This window comes from Etheostoma spectabile, chromosome 4, assembly GCF_008692095.1.
Source record: "Etheostoma spectabile isolate EspeVRDwgs_2016 chromosome 4, UIUC_Espe_1.0, whole genome shotgun sequence".
NCBI classification, from domain to species: Eukaryota; Metazoa; Chordata; class Actinopteri; order Perciformes; family Percidae; genus Etheostoma; species Etheostoma spectabile.
The window spans coordinates 13,543,271-13,564,939 of NC_045736.1; the positions used below are offsets into that span (position 1 = coordinate 13,543,271).

The window sequence follows — 21,669 nt, forward strand, 5'->3', positions numbered from 1 at the left end:
AAATGATGAAAAGGAAAATGGACAACTGAAAACTCTGGCCGGAGTGCAGAAACGAGAGTTGGGGTGAGCACAGGGTTCGCCTAGAGAGAGAGGAGAGAGAGAGAGAGAGAGAGAGAGAGAGAGAGAGAGAGAGAGAGGGAGAGAGAGAGAGGAGAGGAGAGAGGAGAGAGGAGAGAGAGAGAGAGAGAGAGGAGGAGAGATGTAAGCATATTATTTCACAAGATTGTTCCTTACTCATTAGAGTGTGTGCTGTTCTCTAGTTCTGTGGCTCAGTGGTTAGAGCGGTTGACTGCCAATTGGAAGGTTGGTGGTTCAATCCCTGGCCCTGCAGTCCCATGTCAAAGTGTCCTTGGGCAAGACACTGAACCCTCAGTTGTCCCCGATGCTGCGCATCGGAGTGTGAATGTGTGTGAGTGTATATCTGATGAACAGGTGGTACCATGTACGGCAGCCTCGGCCACAGTGTGTGATCCACTCAACATCTTTGATCTTAACTATTAGTCAAAAAACTCGTGTATAATTTGATATAAATGAGGTTTGTTCACCATGAATTCCAAAATAAGTGTGAAACCTATTATTAAACCAGTCAGGTTTTTAAAAAGCGCCCGAAGTGTGGAAAAAAGTGACAAATAAATCCGAAAAAAAGCGACAAAAACATCGGAAAAGCACAGAAAAAAAGTGTTTCAAATTCAATTTTGACCTGGATGGACAAGTTCATGGTTAACAGGAAGACAACTCAAGAGTTAAACAAACAATAAGATTAAAATTATTAGAATAAGAAGATTAAGACTGGATCTTTGAAATATTTTTTTTATTCTCTCCCATCTTTTGGGCGCTCAAGATTTCAACAAACAGAACCAAAAGTGCCAACCAGTATAAAATAAATTAAGACAAAAGAATAAAGACAGGAACAGAAACATTTTTTTCCCTGTGTGCAGGGGGGGGTCAAACAACACTGGAGCTGACCTGGATCATGATGTGCGCTTATAATAATTTACTATAAAAAGCAGAATTCAGACATACGTTTACGAACAACATTTAACGTAGCGCTGTTAGCGCGTGAAATGATGAAAAGGAAACATCTCCTGTGATGAGCACAGTGAGGAATGCTTGTTTACTCAGTTTCAGTTACAGTTTCTACAAGTTCGTATAATTCATATGCCATCATGATTTTAGCAGAAGCATTTTGTGAATAATTATCTTGGGGGAAAAGGGGGGGGAAGATTTCTTGCTAATGAAAGCAAATATGTTTTTCTTTTTGAAAATCAGAGTTCTTCAGTATATGTTTTTCAACCCCTCTTCACATCTGATTCACTCTCTGCTGCAGGAGCTCCAGCTGCCGGGCCACCTCGTTGGGCAGGTCGTCGTTCACCTGCATGGCAAGGTACTTCCTCACCTCCTCCACCTCCCTCTGCCAGAACTCCTGATCCAGGGAGAACAGCTCAGTGAGGTTCACGTCCCCCTGCAGACCCTGCAGGTTCAGGGAATCGGCGCATGGCAGGTAGCCCACGGCAGAGGGCATGGCGCCGGCCTCGCCATTCACCCGCCTGAACATCCAGTCCAGCACGCGGATGTTGTCGCCGAAACCGGGCCACAGGAATCCGGCGGTGGGGCTCTTGCGGAACCAGTTGACGTGGAAGATCTTGGGGAGCTTGGCGCCGGGGCGGTCGGCCATACTCAGCCAGTGAGAGAGGTACTGGCCGAAGTTGTAGCCGAAGAAGGGGCGCATGGCGAAGGGGTCGTGCATGATCATCTTGCCTGCAGAAAAGAAGGGGTACAAAAAGGACAGAACATTTTTTTAGACATCTCCTGGGAAATAAATCCATCTGTACACACATGTAGTGTTTGCCAGGTTCCGGGCAAGTTGCTCACACTTCTAGATTAAAAACTTGCTTGATGAAGTGTTGTTTAAAGGCAGCAATGGGACTCGAGTTGAGACTCCAACTCGACTTGGAATCTTAATTTTTAGCAAATGTATGATGAGCTGATTGTAACCCATAACCTACTTACGTAACACAGAATACTCGAGAGAGTAGGCCAACAAACGTGTCATTCATTCATTAAAAACTCCATGCAACAAGGCCCAAACAAATGAAATACTGATTGCAAAATATGTCCAGTCTAGCTCAGAGACTTGTAAGCATCTCTCAGGGTGCCTCAGGGTAAACTCCCTTAAAATCCATCCAATGAGTCAGATAAAAGAAGAGTATTTTGTCTTTAGACAGATTAGATACTGACCTTTGTGTTCAGCTGCAGCCGTGGCCTCCGACCTCATGGCTGCTCCAACAAACACTCCGTGTTGCCAGCTGAAAGCCTCGTATACCAGAGGGACACCTGAAAGGAAGCAGTCAGAAGTCATTATTTTCGCATATTTCATTGCATCTTCTTCAGCTCCTTTCTGCCCCGTTTTTTCTTTTCACTTATGTGATCCCCCTGCATGCTGCATGCTATATGTACTCCTCTCATTCTATCAGGTTTTCCACCCAGGTCCTGCTCACCTTCTGGCCTGCGGCCTCCGAAGATGATGGCCTCGATGGGGACTCCCTCTGGGGATTCCCACAGTGGATCGATGATGGGACACTGCCCGGCCGGAGTGCAGAAACGAGAGTTGGGGTGAGCACAGGGTTCGCCTAGAGAGAGAGAGAGAGAGAGAGAGAGAGAGAGAGAGAGAGAGAGAGAGAGAGAGAGAGAGAGGGTAAGCATTATTTCACAAGATTGTTTCCTTACTCTTAGAGTGTGTGATGTTCTCTAGTTTTCATCAACTTTTTAGTCATTTGTTGCTCTTTTTTTGCTCATCCTACTTATGAAATGTGCTCTCTTCAATAAACTTGAGAAAAAAAATCTGTTATTGTTTAGTAAAAGTGCGCCAAGGTGCACGCCCATTTGCCAGTTATTCCTGTATCCATTGACCCGTTCTCCAGTGATGACAATTTGAATTTTGGTTTTGGAAAATGAAATGGCTGCTAACTGAGAAAAAAAACAATAACTGAAAACTTACTTTTTCCAAATAATAATTTGAGACATTTGATTGACAGGACGCCACGTCCACAGAGTGGATCACTAGCATGCAAAAGACTACAGTCAACTCATGTTTAGATCATTGCTGATATCTATTTCCTGCATCCAGTGCACTCTATTTTACATCCTGTTTGTTGACTTTGAAGTTGACTTTCCTTCTCTTACCTTCACAATTTGCATTGCCTCTTTAGAAAATAAGTAAAGAGACTCTTACCATCCTGCGAGCTCCAGGGTTTGTTCTTCCAGGAGGTGATGGTGACGCCGTCGGCCAGCGACTGGTCCATTCCCTCCCAGTACACACCGCCGTCGCTGGTCTCTGCAACGTTGGTGAAAACGGTGTTCTTGGTGATTGTCTCCATGGCGTTAGGGTTGGTGTTGACTGAGGTGCCGGGCGCAACTCCAAAAAAGCCATTCTCAGGGTTGATTGCGCGCAGGTTGCCTAGAGAAAGGGACAGGGAACAAAGAAGAGTAAAATGTAAATGAATGAATAACAGAACAGAGTTAGTTCCTAGTAAATATTGTTGTTATTTGAATGCCCTGTTGTTACATTGAACTTCAAAGTCTCGAGTCCCTCACCTTGGTTGTCAAACTTCATCCAGGCGATGTCGTCTCCCACACACTCGACCTTCCAGCCGGGCAGCGTGGGACAGAGCATGGCCAGGTTTGTCTTCCCGCAGGCACTGGGGAAGGCTGCTGCCATGTACTTCTTCTCCCCGGCGGGGTTGGTGACGCCGAGGATCTGAGCGGGAGACACATTTGGTCAGGTTGTTGTGGGCAGTCCATGATATATTGTTATATAAATGTTACTTTATTTATTTTTGTCTTTGTATTCTTTACCAGCATGTGCTCTGCCAGCCAACCCTCCTCTTTGGCGATACGCGAGGCAATGCGCAAAGCAAAGCACTTCTTCCCCAGCAGGGAGTTTCCTCCGTAACCGCTACCGAACGAGACGATCTGCCGGCGGTCCGGGATGTGGGCGACTAACGTCTGCTCGGGGTTACAGGGCCAGTTGTTCACCAAGGGCTCTAAAAGACAAATTTGTTTATTTAAGTCAGTGGACAGCATGAGTTTGGGGGATGGAAGAAAATGTTACTAAATTACAAGTGAATACAGGAACCAGTAGCACCTGGCTGGTAATTATAATGATTGTAGCATTAGTATTTGTAGTTGTAACAGTAGTAGTAACAGGAATGAGCAGATCCAAACAAATCTGCAGATTATTGTACAGTTTTCATTGGTGGCGCTGAACGAAAAATCTGCGGAAACTAGTGGACTATGTTTTCGGCTTTAGGTAGAAATGTGTTAACATTCTGAGCAGAGGCGGAGTTAAAGGGCTGGCTTCTGTGGCTCCAGCCCCAGATGTTGTCTCAAAAGCCCCAAATCTTTTAGCGTTTTAAAATAACTTCCCATCACTGGAGTGGCAAATCAACAGAGCAAAATTTCTATTACTAGGGAAATATTGCCATTGATTCTGTGAAAATAGGTTTCAAGGTGCTGTTCACGCCAAATTCCTACCCTACCTACTGTATGTTATGTAACTTAAAAATAGAAACGTCAGAACATTTTTGGAGTGAAAATAGTCTTCCGCAAAATTTGCTACATGTTCTGGTTTTAAAATGATGGCAGTTGGAGAACAATTAGATATAACATGTAGGCTCTCAAAGATGACTTTTCCTCGACAACTATCATGTTTTCCCAAATGAATGTCCAGATTTTTAAGCAATCTATAATCAATTGTGAAAAATAGTATAGCCGTTAGATGGAGCATACCCATTATAGGTTTGGGATGAGCCCACAAGGTCTGGCTCCGCCCCTGATTCTGAGATTATTGTTTTAATTCTTAAATACAACAGAAGTACACGTGCTTTAGTAGTTATTAAAGTGTTCATCATTGCCTAAAGTGCTGCTGAATAACAGAAAAATGAGTTGATGTTTGTTGACGTACTTTTGAGCGGCAGAGGACAGCCGACAGAGTGCAGACAGCGGACAAACTCGCCTGTCCCCAGAGCGGACAGCACAGCCGTCCCCATACGGGTCATCACCCTCATACTGGCCACCACGTAGGGAGAGTCCGTCAGCTCCACTCCGATCTTAGACAGGGGGGAACCCACCGGACCCATGCTGAAGGGAATCACATACATGGTACGGCCTGAGGAGAGAGAGTCAGAGATTGTCAACATTTTAACCCTAGAGTTATCCTCCTGGGTCAAAAACAGACAAAACTTTGACATTTTTGTCCCCTTTTCAGACTTTTGTACTACTGTACATCAACAGTGACAACAGTCACCCAATAAGATCTAGAGAATAATGCTATATAAGTTAATTTCACTAGATTGTACTGTGTGTATGTGACGCATTAAGAATAAAATGTTATAACTGATAATTGCCGAAACAGGCAAACCTGTTCTTATTCTTAACATTTTTTTACAGTTTTTATTTTATTGCATTTGCTCATCCTGTTTGAATAAAACTATCTAAATACAATAGGCTAAATTGATTCTAACTTTGTTCTCTGTGGTACCTTTCATGCAGCCGGGGAAGCACTGATCCATCGCCTTGTCGAATTCTTCCGGGGACATCCAGCGGCCCAGCTGGCTGACCCCGCCACCCAGCGGTGTGGGCACCGTGTCCCTCTGGTCCCGGGTAACAATCACAGTCTTACTCTCCACACGAGCCACGTCCCTCGGGTCGGTCCTGGCCAACCAGCTGCAGGAAGAGGAAGAGGAGGAAGGAGGGAATGGAGGTAGGAAGTGCAAGAGGGAGAGGAAATTTGATTGCGTTTTTAGAATTTCTTTTTTTTCACAGTAATGGAACAAGTTTGTTATCTGTAAACAAGAGGCAGCACGATCTTTGCTTGTTGAACTTGGACCTGTCAAACCTGAAGCAATGCTCATTGAGGATGTTTGTCGTCTGCTGCTACGCCGCTGTGATCTAACCAAGGGAGCTGGACTTACTGGTTTGTCAGAATGTGGACCTGTCGCAAATATGTTTTTAATTTCAACAGCTGCTGATGACTAACAGATGCACATTGTCTTTAACAACATGACTGCAATCTGCCAATTGCATTGGGTTACCGCCGTCTTGGTTACAGAGACCAGATTGGGAGTCAGGTCATCAGTAAATTTTGGGGCATTTTAGGCCTTTATTTGACAGGACAGTTGAAGACATGAAGACATGCAGCAAAGGGCTGCAGGTTAGAGTCGACCCCAAAGAGTAAACCTCTAAATGTGGAAGCTCGCTCTATTTTGCTGTCTGGGCACCCAAAACATAAACTTAAAGCAACTGTCCTGTGAAAAAACAATTCATTTCTAACTGCTGCCACTCCAGAAACCATGCACCACCCCAGCCAACCTACCAGTTCTCATATTTGGTAAGCTTCTTGATCATCCCCTGCTCCTCCAGCTGAGTCAGGATGGCGCGGTTCTCCTCATCAGAGCCGTCGCAGATGTGGAGGGAGTCGGGCTGGCACAGACTCACGTTGGCATCCACAAACTCCTTGATGGCCGGGCTGAGGGCACTCACATCGCCCTGCAGGATCCTGGGACCGGTCTGTTTCTGGGACTGAAGCTGAGGAGGCATGGCAGAGGAGTCCGGAGAGCGAGCCGATGGAAAGACAAGAGGAAGTCTAGGAGTGGACCTGGCCTAGAGAGAAGATTTAGATTCAAAGAAAGATAGAAGTAGAGTGGACGAAAAGAGGACACGAGAAAATCGTCAAAGAAAGGAGGGAACAAATCAGAGATCAAAGTGAAAAGGAGGGGAGGGTAAAGTGATGGGGAAAAAGATGAAAAAAGAGAGGAAGATTAGAAGATAATCACACACTTTAAAACTGTCCTTCAGTTAACATAATTTTCCATTAGATTGTATCAACCATAGAGGTTAATACAATTTCGCATAAGAAACACACATTTCAAAAAACTACTGTAACTCCTCCAGCTCAGACAGACTCTGGGTGATCATTCCTGTGATACCCCCCCATACTCAGCTGATATCCTCCATATACCTCCTCACATACTAAGTTGAAAAGAAAGAGCATCAGTTTACCTTCAGTAGTGTGTTTGCAGCGGAGAGCCTTTAGCTGGCCTCATCAGTTGAGGTGTCTCTGTTGCCTGTTTGTCAGAAGAGTTCCAAACTGTTTCTCCTTCTGGGTCAGTTGTGTCTGCTGGGAAGAGGGTTGCTTCCTTTTATACCCTGGGATGTCCCAAAAGAGGAGGAGGAGGAGGAGGGTGTGTCTGAGGAGGCTCGTCCTTTGAGTTTTTTGCAAGAACCTGTTGTTCCCTGCAGATCTGAAAAAAACAGTGTTACAGTCCGCCGGTGAATGATTAATCAGCAACGAGAGGTAACGCCGTAACCGGTTCCATCTGCACCCGGCCGAACACTGATAGCTGGAAGTCGGCACAAATCCCACAAATCCGGCACTATCTCTCCCTCTAACACACTCAATCCTGAAAAGGGAAAGCCAAGGGTGATCATGTCTGGGTGTGTGTACAGTTTGTTCTTTTCCTCACTTTTTTTTTCTGTTCGTTTCAACAGGCCATGCAACAATGAAGTGCGATGTGTTCAGAAACGACCCCGGAATCACGTTCCTTGGGCGTGAGAGAAATTCTGCTAAATTAATTGTCTTCAAGTTCATTGACTCTCATGGATTTCTTTACTTTTAAAATTATTTTAAATTGCAGCATGGTGGCCCAATGGTTAGCAATGTGGCCTCACAGCAAGAAGGCTCTGGGCTTGATCCCAGGTCTGTCTGGGCCTTTCTGTGTTGAGTTTAAAATGTTCTCACTGGTATGGGTTAAATGCAGAGAATAAATTTCGTAAATGTATGTGACAATAAAGTACCTTTTGTCTTTCAGCTCAGATAACCCTAAGAGCTTTAAGTCAATCTGACAAACAATATCCATCTCTCTCTCTCTGTGTGTGGAAACTTTCTGTCCTCTTGCAACAGCTGCTGTTGAGCTTTGACCCACATTATTAAGTGATGCAATTCCAGAGTTCATATCGTCAGGCCGGCGTGTGTGACGTGGGAAGCGCCTCTGCTTGCCTTCTTTGTATTGGCTGACAGACGGGGGCTTGCCTTTGTGTGGTTGAGTGTGTGCGTCCATCCGTGCTTGCGTGTAGGCCTGTGTGTGTGTGTGTGTGTGTGTGTGTGTGTGTGGTGTGTGTGTGTGTGTGTGTGTGTGTGTGTGTGTGCGAGTTGGACTCTGAACAAAGACAGACAGTTTAGCCTTTAAGGTGAAAGTGCTGAGAGCTGCAATAAAGTTAGAAGTATTAATAGATTTAGTTTTAAAAGAAGCAGTCGGGTTAAGACTGTGCAGAGAAACCTGTAGAAAGCCTGTAGATGTAATTCTGTTGATCCAGACTAGCAGCAGCCTGACAATGCTATGCTCTGAACGTAATTGTACTTTTTTTAAACTGAATCCTATTTGCAATGGGGGCCAGTTAAGAGTCTTGGGTATCGGGCTAATTTGAAGACCTCCATCACCCCAAAAAACAAGGATCTGAATAACTGCAGAACCGTTTCCCTGACCTCTTTGATTACGAAGTTTTTCGAGTGCTTTCTTATGTGTCACCTGAAAGACTTTACTGACCCTCTCCTGGCCCCCCTGCAGTTCGCCTACAGAGCCATCAGATCTGTAGACGACACAATTAACATGGCACCCAGGACTTCAAGTGGGAGTTGCACATCAGCCTAACAGAGGATTTACTTATTTTTTTCTTGTCTTTTCTTTTCTTTTTTTGATCCCCAGAGGGGATATTACAATTTGGCAGCTGAAGAAACTCAACCTGCCAAAGACAACAACAGTACACTTCTGCACCTCCATCGATGAGTGCATCCTTACCTCCCATCACCATCTCTATAGTCTCACATTGCGGAGCCACGGTGCCACTGCAAAACAGCCTCGGGAAGGAACTTGTTTTGGTGGAACGTTCAGAAATTGTTTTAGTTGTAACAGAAAACTCAGATTGGACAGATAGTCTAGCCATTTGTCTGGAGTCACCCTGCAGAGACCTGAGGAGCAGTGAACCATAGTCCTCATGAATCCACCAGTTTAAAAAACCCAACACAAAGACAAGGAAGGTGAATTCAAAAAAAGTGAGATCTTTCGGAATTTCCGGCATAACAAGCGCAAACTTGGAAGTGGAACGTCATGGACATAGACTTAGTGATGGCTGATTGAAGCTTCGCGAATCAGTGTCTTTATTTTCTTAGCCCACTAGATGTCACTCTCTGTTCAACAATAGTTTGAGAATGTACCAACATGCAACGCCTTAGGTCTTTGTTTTAAAACCAAGAGTGCCATCTAGTGGGCTCAGAAAATAAAGTCACTGGTTCACAAAGCTTCATTCGGCCATCTCAATACATCATAAACAATACAAAATTGAACAACTACCATCTCTATGATGTCCAATTTTGTATTGTTTATGATGTATTGTAGTGCGTGCAACGTACATTCGTTACTGCATTGTCCAGAGAGTTGTAAAGAATCTAATGAGAAGCTAGTGAGGATCCTATAGTATATCAAATTACATGCTTCAAAAGAAAGAATTTTTAGGAAGTTGAAGTGTGTGTGTGTGTGTGTGTGTGTGTGTGTGTGTGTGTATGTGTGTGTGTGTGCGTGCGTGCGTGTGTGTGTGTTACCATCTTACCACTGCAGCCACAATGTTCTATAATAATGGGGTGACACACTTCAATTTTACACACTTCACAACTTAATTTAACTTTGATTTTCCTCAACTGGCACTACAGCCTCATATTTACATTTTTAGTCTTTACAATCACAGGTTCCTATACGTATTCTGTCACAATTTGCATGGCCTGTGTGTGTGAGAGCAGACATCGTTGGACAAAATGTTTCTAAACACTTACAACATCCTCTGATTGCCTGATGTCTGTACTGTGTATGTGTAACATGAGCTTATATATTATTAATTTCCACTGCATGACAGTGTCAAACATAAGCCAGGGGTTTGTGTTAAACTGGCACAGGGAGGAAAAAACAATAATACGTATCATACACTGATGAAGACATGCTACATGCCATGTGTTCTGCCAAGAGAATAAGCTAAACAGACATCTCAACTGTCAAAACTATAAGATGTCAGTCAGTTGGATGCGTTTCTGAAACACAACAAGTATTTTTTATCTTTGAGTTATAGTAGCTCTTTTCTCTGGGAAAACGTATTAAGCAACAGGGACTTTTCATTCTCAAAAGAATCCTGTTCACCATTTTGTGCATTGTTTAGAAAGATCTCCGTCCTCATGAAAACAAAGAAACAAAATTGAAGCACTGTTAAGAGCAGAAGAAGAAGATGTTGGCCAATAAGAAGCTTGAAAAAAAGCTGATTCCGGAAGATTTTTGATTTGATTTTTATCCACGAGACACGCGAATTGCGTAAAGACTTTTTGAGATTTTGTTGCAGACATTTTTCGGGGGGCTCAACGCAGACGTTACATTAGAGAATCTGCTTCCTGTTTACACCGGCAAGTGCAGAATATGCAAATGATCATGTGATATGCATTTGTCTTTAATAAAGAGACAAAGTCCCACCCTTCTACTTCCGGTCCATGGGACCTACCTTTTCAAAAAATATGAATGGGAGTCAATGAGAGATAATAATTATTTCTTCGTCCGGTTCAAATTGTGCCATGCATTTCATGAATGATGTGTGTAAAATTAAAAGATAATTTTACACATAAAGAGATGTTAGGGAAGAAGTTGAACAACATTAGGTTTTGTGTGAGATCTCTTAGAGAACTACGTCTCTCGTCTCGAACGATATACGTCACCAAAGAAATATGGTTGTCTCCATGCCGAGCTTTACCGTCTTCTTCCAAGACGAAGGCAGATGTATCAGAAGAGGTGAAAACCATTATAAATCGGGTCAAGAGCTGCAGCTGCTCAAAGTGTGTGGAGGGAAGATGTGGTGACATCAGGCAAGTGACTTGGACCGGTAGTCCGTCTAATTACGTATTCTTGACATGTAAAAATAGTTTTTTTACTTTGAAAACATCCTATGTGTAATCCAAGGCACAAGTCGATCAGGACCAGAAAATATTTTCTCTTTAGCCATTGACCACCGTTAATTTTTTTCTTCAAAGATAGGTCCCAGACGGAAGGGGCGGGACTTTGGCTCTCTATAATGGGGCAGCTGTGGCTCAGGTGGTAGGGTCAGTGGTCCTCTACCAATGGGAAGGTTGGTGGTTCCTTTCCTGGCCCTTGCAGTCTACATTTCAATGTGTCCTTGGGCAAGACATTAAACCCTGAATCGGTCCCGATGCTAAGGTGTATGGTAACCTCGGCCACCAGTGTATGAAGTCGTTTAGACTATAGAAAAGGGCTTCTAAAACATAATGAACTGCCTTTTCTGCAGTGTGCCACAAAGTAAAATGTCAGTGACACATTACAGTAAAATTAAAAAAGAACTTCAAATTCTTGCAAAATTGCAACTTTAAATTTCTGATTGATAGTAATGCGGTCTTTGGCATACTTTTGGGTTTAGTGAACTCTGGTGTTCTTCATCAGAGTGTTTCTGGAGTGACGACAGCAGCAGGTTCAGCCGCGGTCCGAACAGGGCAATGCGTGATTCAAACTCTACAGCAAATAGACGCTGCCTTAGAAGAGGTTAAAGTACCAAGTACACTGATGTAAAACCATTTGCCTGATAACAAGAGTCTTTGTCATAATGTAATACATTGTAATGTATGTTTTGCCTGACAATCTGGACACTGGCACAAGCATCAAAAGTGTAAAATAACAATTCCCAAAGTCAGTAGAGATTCAGTAAACTATTTAAAGAATTTAAATTTGTTAAGTAGGATCTAAGTACTTCTGCCACTGTGTATAGTGTTGTATAGTGTAAAATAAAGTGCAACAACACCAACATGTAATAATTATCTTCCGGGCCTGGAAACGTTCCAGACCACTGCATACAATCTCTAAACGTTATGTATGATAAAGCTTTTTTGAAACTGTGACAGTTATCAGGCAACATAAATTACAGAAGAGGTTACGAAAATAATCACAGAATAGTATAAATATAACTCAACAGTTTACAATTGTATTGACTTTAAAGGAAGATGTTATTACTGGAATTGTTGGGTCTTTGTAAATTACAGAGTGTGGTCTAGACCTACTCTATCTGTAGAGTGTCTTGAGATAACTCTTGTTATGATTTGATACTATCAATAAAATTGAACTGAACTGAATTGAATCAATTAATTCAAATCTATTGTACATCAGGTGTATCCTTTAAATGTTTCATTGTATTTAATAGGAAAGCTGCGTTGACTTTTTAGCATGAAGGTATGCAAACAGGTTGATTTAAAAAATAAGTTTGGTAACACTGGGGGAAAAAAGAGAAGGGTATTTACGCAGAGTACAACGTTTTGTCATATCATTCTGCTAGCGTTATACAGTCTGTTGTAATCTAGGTGTTTTCAGATTATGAATTTGAGTGGAATATCAGAGATAGAAGAAAATGTGATATGTGTCAAAATAACAAAAACATAACATAAGCATGAGTGAAGTTTGTGTGGTTAGCTTAAGGAGAGCTAACCAGGGTCCATGAGAGCTACGCATAGGACGGAGAAGCCGCCATCTTGTTCAACACTCACTATCACTCCTGGTTTTTGCTAGAAACATTAATGTATTAAAAAGTCCTAATTGTTTGTATAGTGAGATGACGTAGTATTAAGAGCGACAACGGTTGCGAGTAACATGAATGCCCGAAAAACAACACAGGACTTTCACACAGGAGATCGGAGTTGGTGTCCCGCATGTCTCGTTTCCTAAACCCAACTGTTGCTTTTCTTTTTTTCTTTTGGTGTGGCAGTAGCTCAATCTGTAGGGAGAAGGGTTGGGAACAGGAGGGTCACCGGTTCAAGTCTCAATCTGGACCAAAAGTTTGAAGTGTGTATTGGTGGCTGGAGAGATGCCACTTCACTTCCTGGGCTTCTTGAGCAAAGAACTGTACCCCCCTAACAGCTCAAGGCACTGGTCCAGCTGCCCACTCACTCGGACATCTCTCCATTTGTCCACATCCTGAGCATGCGTGTGTATTTTAGGCCTGTGTGTAGTGATACTAACAAAGTGTATTCAGAGTGTGAATTGTAATTTCCCCACTGGGGATCAATAAATATCATAAATTAAATTAAACCCAACTGTCCTCTTCTTGTCCCGCGTGTCACAGAACACACACACACACAAGTACCCTTTACAAGCCCACCCACAATCTTTTCTTTAACCATACTGCGTCAAAAGTGACGCCAATAGCACGTCTAAATGTAAGGCTAAAGGAGACTTTTAGCAAACGCCAAAGGTACCAAGAATCCATATTTTACGTGATGGGCATGAGAATGTGTTGCAGCAGTACATACCCCACCAATCATGCCACAAGAGGCTCTTATATTCAGAACACAATCAAAGCCACGTACAGTATTGTATCAAGGCATGGTCTCGATCAAACTAAAAAGCTAGTCTAGTCCAAGCAATGGCTAACGGCCCCACGCCTGTAACCATATTTTGTAACTACATTTTGTACTTTTTATGTAGCAGATTATTTACATGTCTACAAATACGTTGTAAGATTTTACTTTAGCATATTCAGTGCTCATGAATTTAGTGTAATACAAGGTTTTTCCTGCCATTGTGAGACTTCTCAGACTCTTCTCAAATCTAATGATTATAGTTGTAGCTTTATGAGTGTTATTTATTTATGATCTGATCTAGCTTTTTAGGACACAAATATGGTCATAACAACGGTCTTAAATGATGTGGAAAAGAGATGCAAAACTACCACAAAGGGAATCAAATGTTGCAACAACAGCTGTGTGTAGCTCCCCTTCCTTTGTTCTGGCCTAAGAGTCGATCATGATTTTTAGAAACAAAGAAAGCCAAAAGACAAGCAGATCAGAGAGCAGTAGTAAAGACTGACTCCTGATGTTGCACGATAAGAACTGATGTCTTTGATCGGAGCGCCACCATGTGTCTCTTTAATATAATGCAATCCACACTAGAGACTAGACGGACTTACTGTATTTTAATAAAACATATGCAGTGAAAAGACCGTGAAGATCTGATGGTTTCTGTAGCAACATTTGCATCATTTACTACTGTAAACTGTTGATTATGGCGAGCACAGCGAGGCCACTGTGGCCCTAAAGCTGTTTGGCAGCAAGGGAGAAGCACAAAACTTAAAATTACTCACTTAAAGGAACTAAGATTTGTTAATACCTGGAGGAAACCTTGGACTGATTATTTTTATTGACTTCAAATTATGTACCCACGGTTTTTGTAGGCTACTGACTGTCATCAATGTATTTTTTCTTCTTTTGTTACGAAATTTTAGGCCTTTAGGTGCGAGGACAGATAAAGACAGGAAATGCAAGAAAGAGGGGGAACGACATGCAGCAAAGGGCCACTGGTCGGAATCGAACCTGCAGCTGTGGCAGTAAGGACTACGCTTTTATTTACACGGGGGGGGGGCGCACGCTCAACAAGTTGACCAGGGCAACTTGGGCACCAGAGCACCCCCGTTTTTTCTTTACTGAGTTGATATTGATCTCCATTTTAAAAACGTAAGAAATGTCATTAAAAGAAAAACAGTTCACAGTAGGAGTCAAGCCTCAGCAGCTGAGCTTTGCTACTTTCATTCTCTGGTGGTGTTCGGTTTCCTGTGTAAAGTCTGACGGTTTTTTCAGGATCCAAACTTTTTGAACTTCTTCATGAACGTTGTGATTCATGATCAAATGACCAGAGTTTGTGTTCACTGACTGTTTAATCACCCCACTCTCTGTGCTTAACACATAATAAAACGCTTTAGTGGCCACGAGGGGATATTGTTGGTTTTTCCATGGTCTGAGTGAATACTCAATTCTTATTGGCTGCAGGGTGTCCATAAAAAGTGTTATATGACGCCTACTAAAGGAGTTCCAGTGTTCTGAATGAATGTGCTACATTAAATCAAAATGGAAATGTGAATCGGCCATTTTTCCAACACAACAGGATGGCGCTAACATAAAAGATGCAAGAAGGAAGTTACACCACCCCTCTGAACTGACTTTGTTTCACACAACATTATCTCACCTCCCGTTCGCTGTTCAGGTTGCTACTTCAGGCCGCGGCCGACGGTAATGTTACACATCGCGGATAAAATTGTTCGTAAAAGTTATTGTATTTATTGGGGACAATGACAGGGCTGGATAGCTAGCTTGTCTTGTTTTTCAACATGCTGTCAAGTTATGTTTTACTGATTGACAACTGTACAGTACACAATGTTATTGACTTTGAACCTTGCTAGCATGGCGTTAGCTTCTGGCTCGTAGCTGAGCTGAAGGGTTCTACGAGCTGAGCGGACTGTGAATATCTCCCGTTGCTAAGGGTGGCAAGTCGTTTCTACGGTCATTCCTATTTCCTGGAGGAGTGAACAATGTTTGCATTGCATAAGAACCTTACAGGATGGGAATGATTGTTCCAGGTATTAGTCAAACCCTCAGGCGTAACCAGAGAAACAGAGTTATGTTTGGAAAACCTTTATATTTCAATTGCAAAGCGTATTATATCATACCATATCAAATATCAACTAATGTTGTTGTTTTTTTTACATTAAGTGACCATGGTATAAGCGGGTCAATGCCCTTCGAGGTGTCCATTGTCTTACTTAAACAAATTAAATAGATCGGGATTTGTTTTTTAGAAGCATTTACTCAGAAAAAATTTTTCCCAATTGTGTTGTTATTGGTGTTGTTCTTTAAAAATGCACTTACCGGTGCAATGGGTGATTTGTAATGAGAAAAGGCTGGAATAGACCAGATGTTTAACGGATCACTTTGAGTGGTCTCAGTAGTCAAAAGAGAAGGATCGTCTGCTAACTGCACAGAAGTGGTTGAGAATCCACAGCAATGTGGTCTTATTGTGGATTCAACATGAAATGCTTCATGTACCTGCTCTCTCTGTGTCTTTTCTCTCGGTCTGTGGGTGAGTTCTTCTACTTTTGTCCATTTTTGAGTATCCATTGATTGTTTTGTGTAAGCCTTAGGGCCACACAGCATGTTGGGGTTGAACTATGGCTGTTGATGTCTCAGAAAGTCAGATCTTTTACAGATAGAAGCTTTGTATCCATTACTGCATGTCTCAAGCCTTTTTATACCGTGTACACACACCATGTACTGTCCAACTGGGGGGTGGGACATGTAATGTAAGTCTTTAGTTTAAAGAAGTTCCACGTCAACCAGATAAAGCATTCAAAAGCGGCCTTAACTTTTGTGCATCAGTAATAATAATCCAGCAATATAAAAGAACACTCTTTCTGTGCATATTAAATACTTTTACATCTGATACTTGTAGTACATTTGCTGGTTATACTTTTGTTCCTCAACTTATGAACTAAAATTATGAATGCCTTTAACTGCAGTATTTTTATAGTGTGGTAGTGCTGCTTATGCCCTTTTTATCCCCTTTATCCCAAAGGCACTATGGAGCATTGGGCTTATAAAATCACAAAATGCTTAAACATAGTAGACGTTGTTAATATCTTTGTAGACTGAAAGTGTGTCTTACTTCTGCTTTTTTATTTTTGTATCCTCCAATGATCTGAATGAGGAAATTGAGCTTCACAGCAACTCTGTTCGGTCTCAAACAATAGTCCAGTGTGCACAAAAACTTTGCATACTCTAAATTGACTTCCTGTCTGATCAAAATTTCATGGCAATCTATCACAATAGTTGTCGAGATGTTTCAGGGTTAAGGATCAACCCCCCTTTATACCCCCATGTTAGAAAAAAAACACATCAAAAGTGCCTTCGAGGGGCCCTTTCAGTGGAGAAACATGATGTCCTTCAAGTGTAGAAAACATTATAAAATGCCTGTAGGGGGCTCTTCCAGGGGAGAAAATCTGATCAGGTTTTGTTAGGGTGTTTTCCAAGTCAAGAAAACATGATAAATTTCCCTAAGGGTGCCCTTCCAGTGGAGAAAATATGATGAAGTGCCCAGTGGAGAGCTGAAAAGAATTTGCTTTGACGTAGTACAACTTAGATTTTTAAACTGCTTAAAGCTTTAGTGCGTAACTTTTTAATATTAATGAACATCCATTACATTTAAGCCATTGCCAAATGAGTTGCTACAAAGCTTATTAAGACTATCAGCTTCACACAACTCTCTCTGTATTTCTCAGCATGGCTATGTTCAGAAGATTGTGGCATCCGGTGACATTGCTGCGCAGAAACTGTGTGGAGGAGGGGCGGGGGGGGGGGGCGGAGGGGACGCGTGGAGCACCGACAGTGTTGTTGTCGTTACTTAGAATTCCTCATGAGGGCGACAGAAACTATGCACTATAGCTTTAGCATTGTTTGGGCATGTAAATTACCACATTTTAAATACTGCTTCTCCTTCACTTTTCAGAATATGAGGCAGATGGAAATGGATACTTCATGTATGCAGACTTCTGGTGTGCCGTGTACTCCAGAGACCGGGAGCAGGTGGAGTATCTGGTCGACTGGTATTTTAACAAAGAGTTTACGATGCAGTACAACAGCACCGTGGGGAGCTGGGTGGGCTTCACTCCAGCTGGATTAGTATCTGCGTCTGTGTTAAATGAAGACAAGCATGATCGTCTGCAGAGGAAAGTGGAGAAAGAATTGATATGTGTCAATAATGTCAATTTTATGTTTAACACAACCGAGGAGAACATTGGTAAATATTCAAACACTCAACACATGATCTATGTTTCAGTCTTGTGTGTGTGTGTGTGTGTGTGTGTGTGTGTGTGTGTGTGTGTGTGTGTGTGTTTTAATATACAGAGCTTTCGTCAGGATGGTTAGTCCAGCTGAGCATTGTATTTTGTTCTAGCAAGCAGGGAGCTCTCTTGGCGCCTCTCTGTCAGCTCTACGAAATCTATGCTGTCTATTTTACAAATATTAATAGTCTAGGTCAGAGGGGTCAACGAGGCAACAATGGAGGAATTAAAGACGATTTCTACTGGACGTCCTGCTAGCAAGTGTGCAGGAATCACAGTTAGCTGGGTGGCCTCTATGCCTCCATTTTAATCAGGAGCTGGGGTGTCCTTTCCCGAGACTTGGCTGAATCCTGGAGGATGGCACCATTTAACAGGATGACTCTTTTTCTGTGTGCCAATTTGATGACCACATTCTGCTGTGTGATAAATCATGCACATATTTAAGGGTGATGATCAGATTTTACGGAAATTGTACCTAGTACAATTACCTAGTGCAATTGTACCTAGTACAATTTCATGTGACAAATAAAATTGAATCATTGATTGACTGTTTGATTGACAGCTAGCCTGAATCTGTCCAAAGTTAAAGGCACACCGACACCTTTAAAACCCATTTATTAACACATTGTATCTTCTTAATTTAAATCATACGCAAAGAAACTGCAAAAACAAGGTTTTGTGGTTCAAGAGAATTTATGAGTAGGAACTATTTCTTGATAAACAGCCCTTTATCCATCCGCCCAGGACTTGACTGCAGTAACTCGGGCTCTGTGTACAGTAAGTTGCCAGATTGGTGAGCACAGGTACGATGTGCAGGCTTTTGCTTTTAGCATAATGCTGCCAGACCTGGCCACCTCACTGTGACGACACAATCACTATTAACCGTGATATAGTTCCTGCGCATAACTCTCCTAAGAAAACTATTAAACAAACAAAAATAAATTGTCTTTATATGGGAGCTTTAGAGTTTTCTTTTTCACTTCAGACAAAGCCTGGTTAGCTGTTTTTCCCTGTTATTCAGTCTTTATGCTAAGCTAGGATAACCAAACCCTATGCATGTGCCATCTTTCAGTAAAATCTCTTCACTTTCTGATCTCAGCTGAACCCAGCGTCACTCTTGTGGAGACCACCAGCTCCAGCAACAACACCATGCTGGCGTGCAGCGCATATGACTTCTACCCCAAATACATCAGGGTGACGTGGTACCGGAACGGACAGGAAGTGACCTCGGGCGTGACCTTTAGCGGGGTGATGACAAACGGAGACTGGACCTATCAGGTCCACTATTACCTGGAGTACACACCTGGCTGGCAGGACAGGGTCAGCTGTATGGTGGAGCACGTCAGCCTCAAGAAGCCCAAGATTTATGACTGGGGTGAGGATGGAGCTACAATTATGTTATATTAGTAAAGTTAGCGCTCATCCGTTTTCCTTCCTTTGAAATCACAGAGGTTTCTGCAGCGTTAAAACCACGGTTGAAGCGCCTCGCCGAATGTTAACAGACCTTTTTAAATTTGTATTCTTCAGTTTGTTTCCTCTTTTTGTTGCTTTGCTGCCAAAGTCAAAGGTTTGGGGTCACTTAGACATTTCCATACTGCTCCATCTATAGACAAAATACCAGCTGATCTGAGGGGGGGGGGGCTGATCTTTAATGTAATATCGCCCATACATCGCCATTATCAGCAACCATTCATCCAATGTTTCAAAGGCACATTCTGTTCACTAATCTGATATCATCTTTATCATTTAAAAAAAACATAAAAATATTGGAGAAGCCTTTTTCAATTATGTAAGGACATAATATAATCTGAAATCTGCTGCCCAGGTTAAAAAAAAACAATGCAATGGTTTCAGCTGCTATTCTGTCTATAATGGAGCAATGGAAATTTCTAAGTGACCCCAAACTTTTGACCGGTAGTGTACCTTTAACCCTCATGTTTTCCTACATAAATGTTCTTTTTAACTACCCAATTACCCAAAATAACATGATTAATTCCACACAACACTATGTGACAAGTAAAAATCTCCAGTATCATTCATTTTGGGGCGTCTTCTTCAATTTTATAGTAAGTGCTATAAGTGCTTTTGAAATAGTATTGAGTAAAAGTTGACATATTCCAGTCTGTGATTATCCATGAACATACTTTCTTTCATTTTAGTCTAAATAATTCCTTATTTCTGAGTTTCTAACTCAAACATTAGGTATAATTTCATATATGTGAGGTTTATCGACCATAAATTCCAAAAATAACTGTAAACTAAAGTAATAAGTCAGTGTTACGTAGTGTTGAAAACGTCAAAAAAGTGGCAAAAATTGAAAAAAAAAGCATCAAAAGTGTAGAAAAAAAGGAACAAAAACACGAGGAAAACTTTAAAACGTTGAACAAAAGCGTTGTCTTTTGCTGAATGAGGTAATGGTGATCGAGCCAGTGGGAATACCCCAAGCGGGTCCCAGTCACCATCATTACCCAGCAGTCGTTGCTCCACCAGAGAGCTATAATATAGCTGCACAGCAGGCGCTCTTAGATTCATTTGTCTTTGAATACTGCTATTTCCAGTATTTGCTTGCCCTGCAAATATACGTTTACTACAGCCGAACAAACCTCACCATAGAAAATTAAACTTCAAAAACAAGTGACACTGAATGTGACAGTGATCCAAAACACACCTGCAATTACCGCCTATCGCCAAGCCGCCAAAGAAAGCAAAACAAAGATTTTCGAGAATTTATCTTTAGGTGCAGCATTATTTTTCATTAACAGGAATTGTGTCTTTGCACATATAATAGACATTACTGTTGTCCTTTTTTTGCAGATTCGTCCATGAGTCAGTCTGAGACAAGCCACCTGATTGGTGCAGTGTCCGCCCTGCTGTTGGGAGCAGTGTTACTGTCCTCGGGACTGATCCACTACAAGAGGAAAAGCTCTGATCCACGATTTTCAAACACTTTATAATCCAATCATAATTACCCTGTTAAATCAGACAGCCATTAGCATATGTTCAACCTGGACCTCATTTTCCACGCATTTGAAAAATTAAAGAAAGCTTTATCTACATAGCCCATTTCACACAAACAGCTGCTATGTAGATAAACCTGCTTTATCTACATAGCACATTTCATGCAAATCAACGTCTGAGTGATTTGGAACTTGTCCGAAGCACGTTAAAATCAAGGAAGACAAAAAAAGTCCAGGGTGCTCAGGAACTTCAGTCAGATGTTTGAAGGTGCTCTTTGGGGTTGGGAATTCAATTAAGTGTAGAAAATCCAAGGCACTCTCCTTCTAAATTATTTGAAAAGCCTTTATTTTACTCGATATTTAATAATAACAAAATTTAAAAGACATAGGGAGAAGTAACCCATGCATAGCAGCACAGATAGCCTTTTTCAGGGTGTGTTGGCTAATTGGAAACACCTGAGTGACATGATGAGTCACCACATGAAAACATGCTAAAACAATCCACTAGGTGGTTGGCTGTAAATGTTCACATGCAGGAAAACAAAAAACAGTTCACCATGTTCACTAGGCTTGTTATGGAGGGCTGAATTAGGACTGTATATTAAGATATATCGTAAATATCCACAAACAGAGAGAGTCCACTAAGTGGCTACATAGCAAATCAAATCTATTTCTTTATTCAACCCAGGGTACACTGTGGCCTGTAAATCATACACTGTATATGAAGTGTTTCTTTCTGTAAAAGTAGTTTTAAGTGGTCACCACCTTGAATGTTCATTTTGATCGTTTCTAAACCATCAACCATTAGGCCTTCTTGATCACTGTTTTGCACATTTTGGAAGTGTTTTGCCATAGGATAATCCAAATTGGCTTTTCTAATGGCATCTTTGTGTTCGGATACTCTGGGCCAGATGTACGTCCATTTGCGGATGTAGCGCTGTGATACATAAGCTTACGTCGTATT

General features: G+C 41.9%; 2 protein-coding genes across 4 annotated transcripts; one reads left to right on the plus strand and one right to left on the minus strand.

Annotated features, from left to right (window-relative positions):
* Window positions 1-1,291: 1,291 nt before the first annotated feature.
* Window positions 1,292-7,292, minus strand: pck1 (phosphoenolpyruvate carboxykinase 1 (soluble)). 2 transcript variants are annotated; one of them, XM_032513549.1, is made up of 10 exons: window positions 7,060-7,292; window positions 6,374-6,660; window positions 5,540-5,724; window positions 4,964-5,167; window positions 3,856-4,043; window positions 3,595-3,757; window positions 3,233-3,457; window positions 2,499-2,630; window positions 2,239-2,334; window positions 1,292-1,758 (listed from the first exon to the last, which is right to left on the minus strand). In XM_032513549.1, the coding sequence occupies exons 2-10, from the start codon at window positions 6,595-6,597 to the stop codon at window positions 1,301-1,303; spliced, it is 1,875 nt and encodes a 624-aa protein (XP_032369440.1). In that variant the 5' UTR covers window positions 6,598-6,660; window positions 7,060-7,292; the 3' UTR covers window positions 1,292-1,300. The 2 variants fall into 2 exon arrangements, with proteins under 2 accessions (XP_032369440.1, XP_032369439.1); XM_032513548.1 differs by having other exon boundaries at window positions 6,374-6,673; window positions 7,060-7,173.
* Window positions 7,293-15,779: 8,487 nt separating this feature from the next.
* Window positions 15,780-21,238, plus strand: LOC116687624 (rano class II histocompatibility antigen, A beta chain). Of its 2 annotated transcripts, XM_032513131.1 has the most exons (5): window positions 15,905-15,992; window positions 16,747-16,748; window positions 17,423-17,705; window positions 18,848-19,123; window positions 20,563-21,238. In XM_032513131.1, the coding sequence occupies exons 1-5, from the start codon at window positions 15,917-15,919 to the stop codon at window positions 20,700-20,702; spliced, it is 777 nt and encodes a 258-aa protein (XP_032369022.1). In that variant the 5' UTR covers window positions 15,905-15,916; the 3' UTR covers window positions 20,703-21,238. The 2 variants fall into 2 exon arrangements, with proteins under 2 accessions (XP_032369021.1, XP_032369022.1); XM_032513130.1 differs by lacking the exon at window positions 16,747-16,748 and having other exon boundaries at window positions 15,780-15,992; window positions 17,415-17,705.
* The last annotated feature ends 431 nt before the right edge of the window (window positions 21,239-21,669 follow it).

What these genes read in the sequence shown, in the direction of transcription:
- pck1 (XM_032513549.1), bottom strand. Translation starts at nt 6,597, where the DNA reads ATGCCTCCTCAGCTTCAGTCCCAGAAACAGACCGGTCCCAGGATCCTG. An exon ending in ACCCTGGAGCTCGCAGGATG is followed by an intron (nt 2,631 to 3,232) that starts GTAAGAGTCTCT and finishes CTCTCTCTCTAG; the next exon opens with GCGAACCCTGTGCTCACCCC. An exon ending in GGCTGCAGCTGAACACAAAG is followed by an intron (nt 1,759 to 2,238) that starts GTCAGTATCTAA and finishes TCTTTTCTGCAG; the next exon opens with GCAAGATGATCATGCACGAC.
- LOC116687624 (XM_032513130.1), top strand. Translation starts at nt 15,917, where the DNA reads ATGTGGTCTTATTGTGGATTCAACATGAAATGCTTCATGTACCTGCTC. An exon ending in CACAACCGAGGAGAACATTG is followed by an intron (nt 17,706 to 18,847) that starts GTAAATATTCAA and finishes TTCTGATCTCAG; the next exon opens with CTGAACCCAGCGTCACTCTT. An exon ending in GCCCAAGATTTATGACTGGG is followed by an intron (nt 19,124 to 20,562) that starts GTGAGGATGGAG and finishes CTTTTTTTGCAG; the next exon opens with ATTCGTCCATGAGTCAGTCT.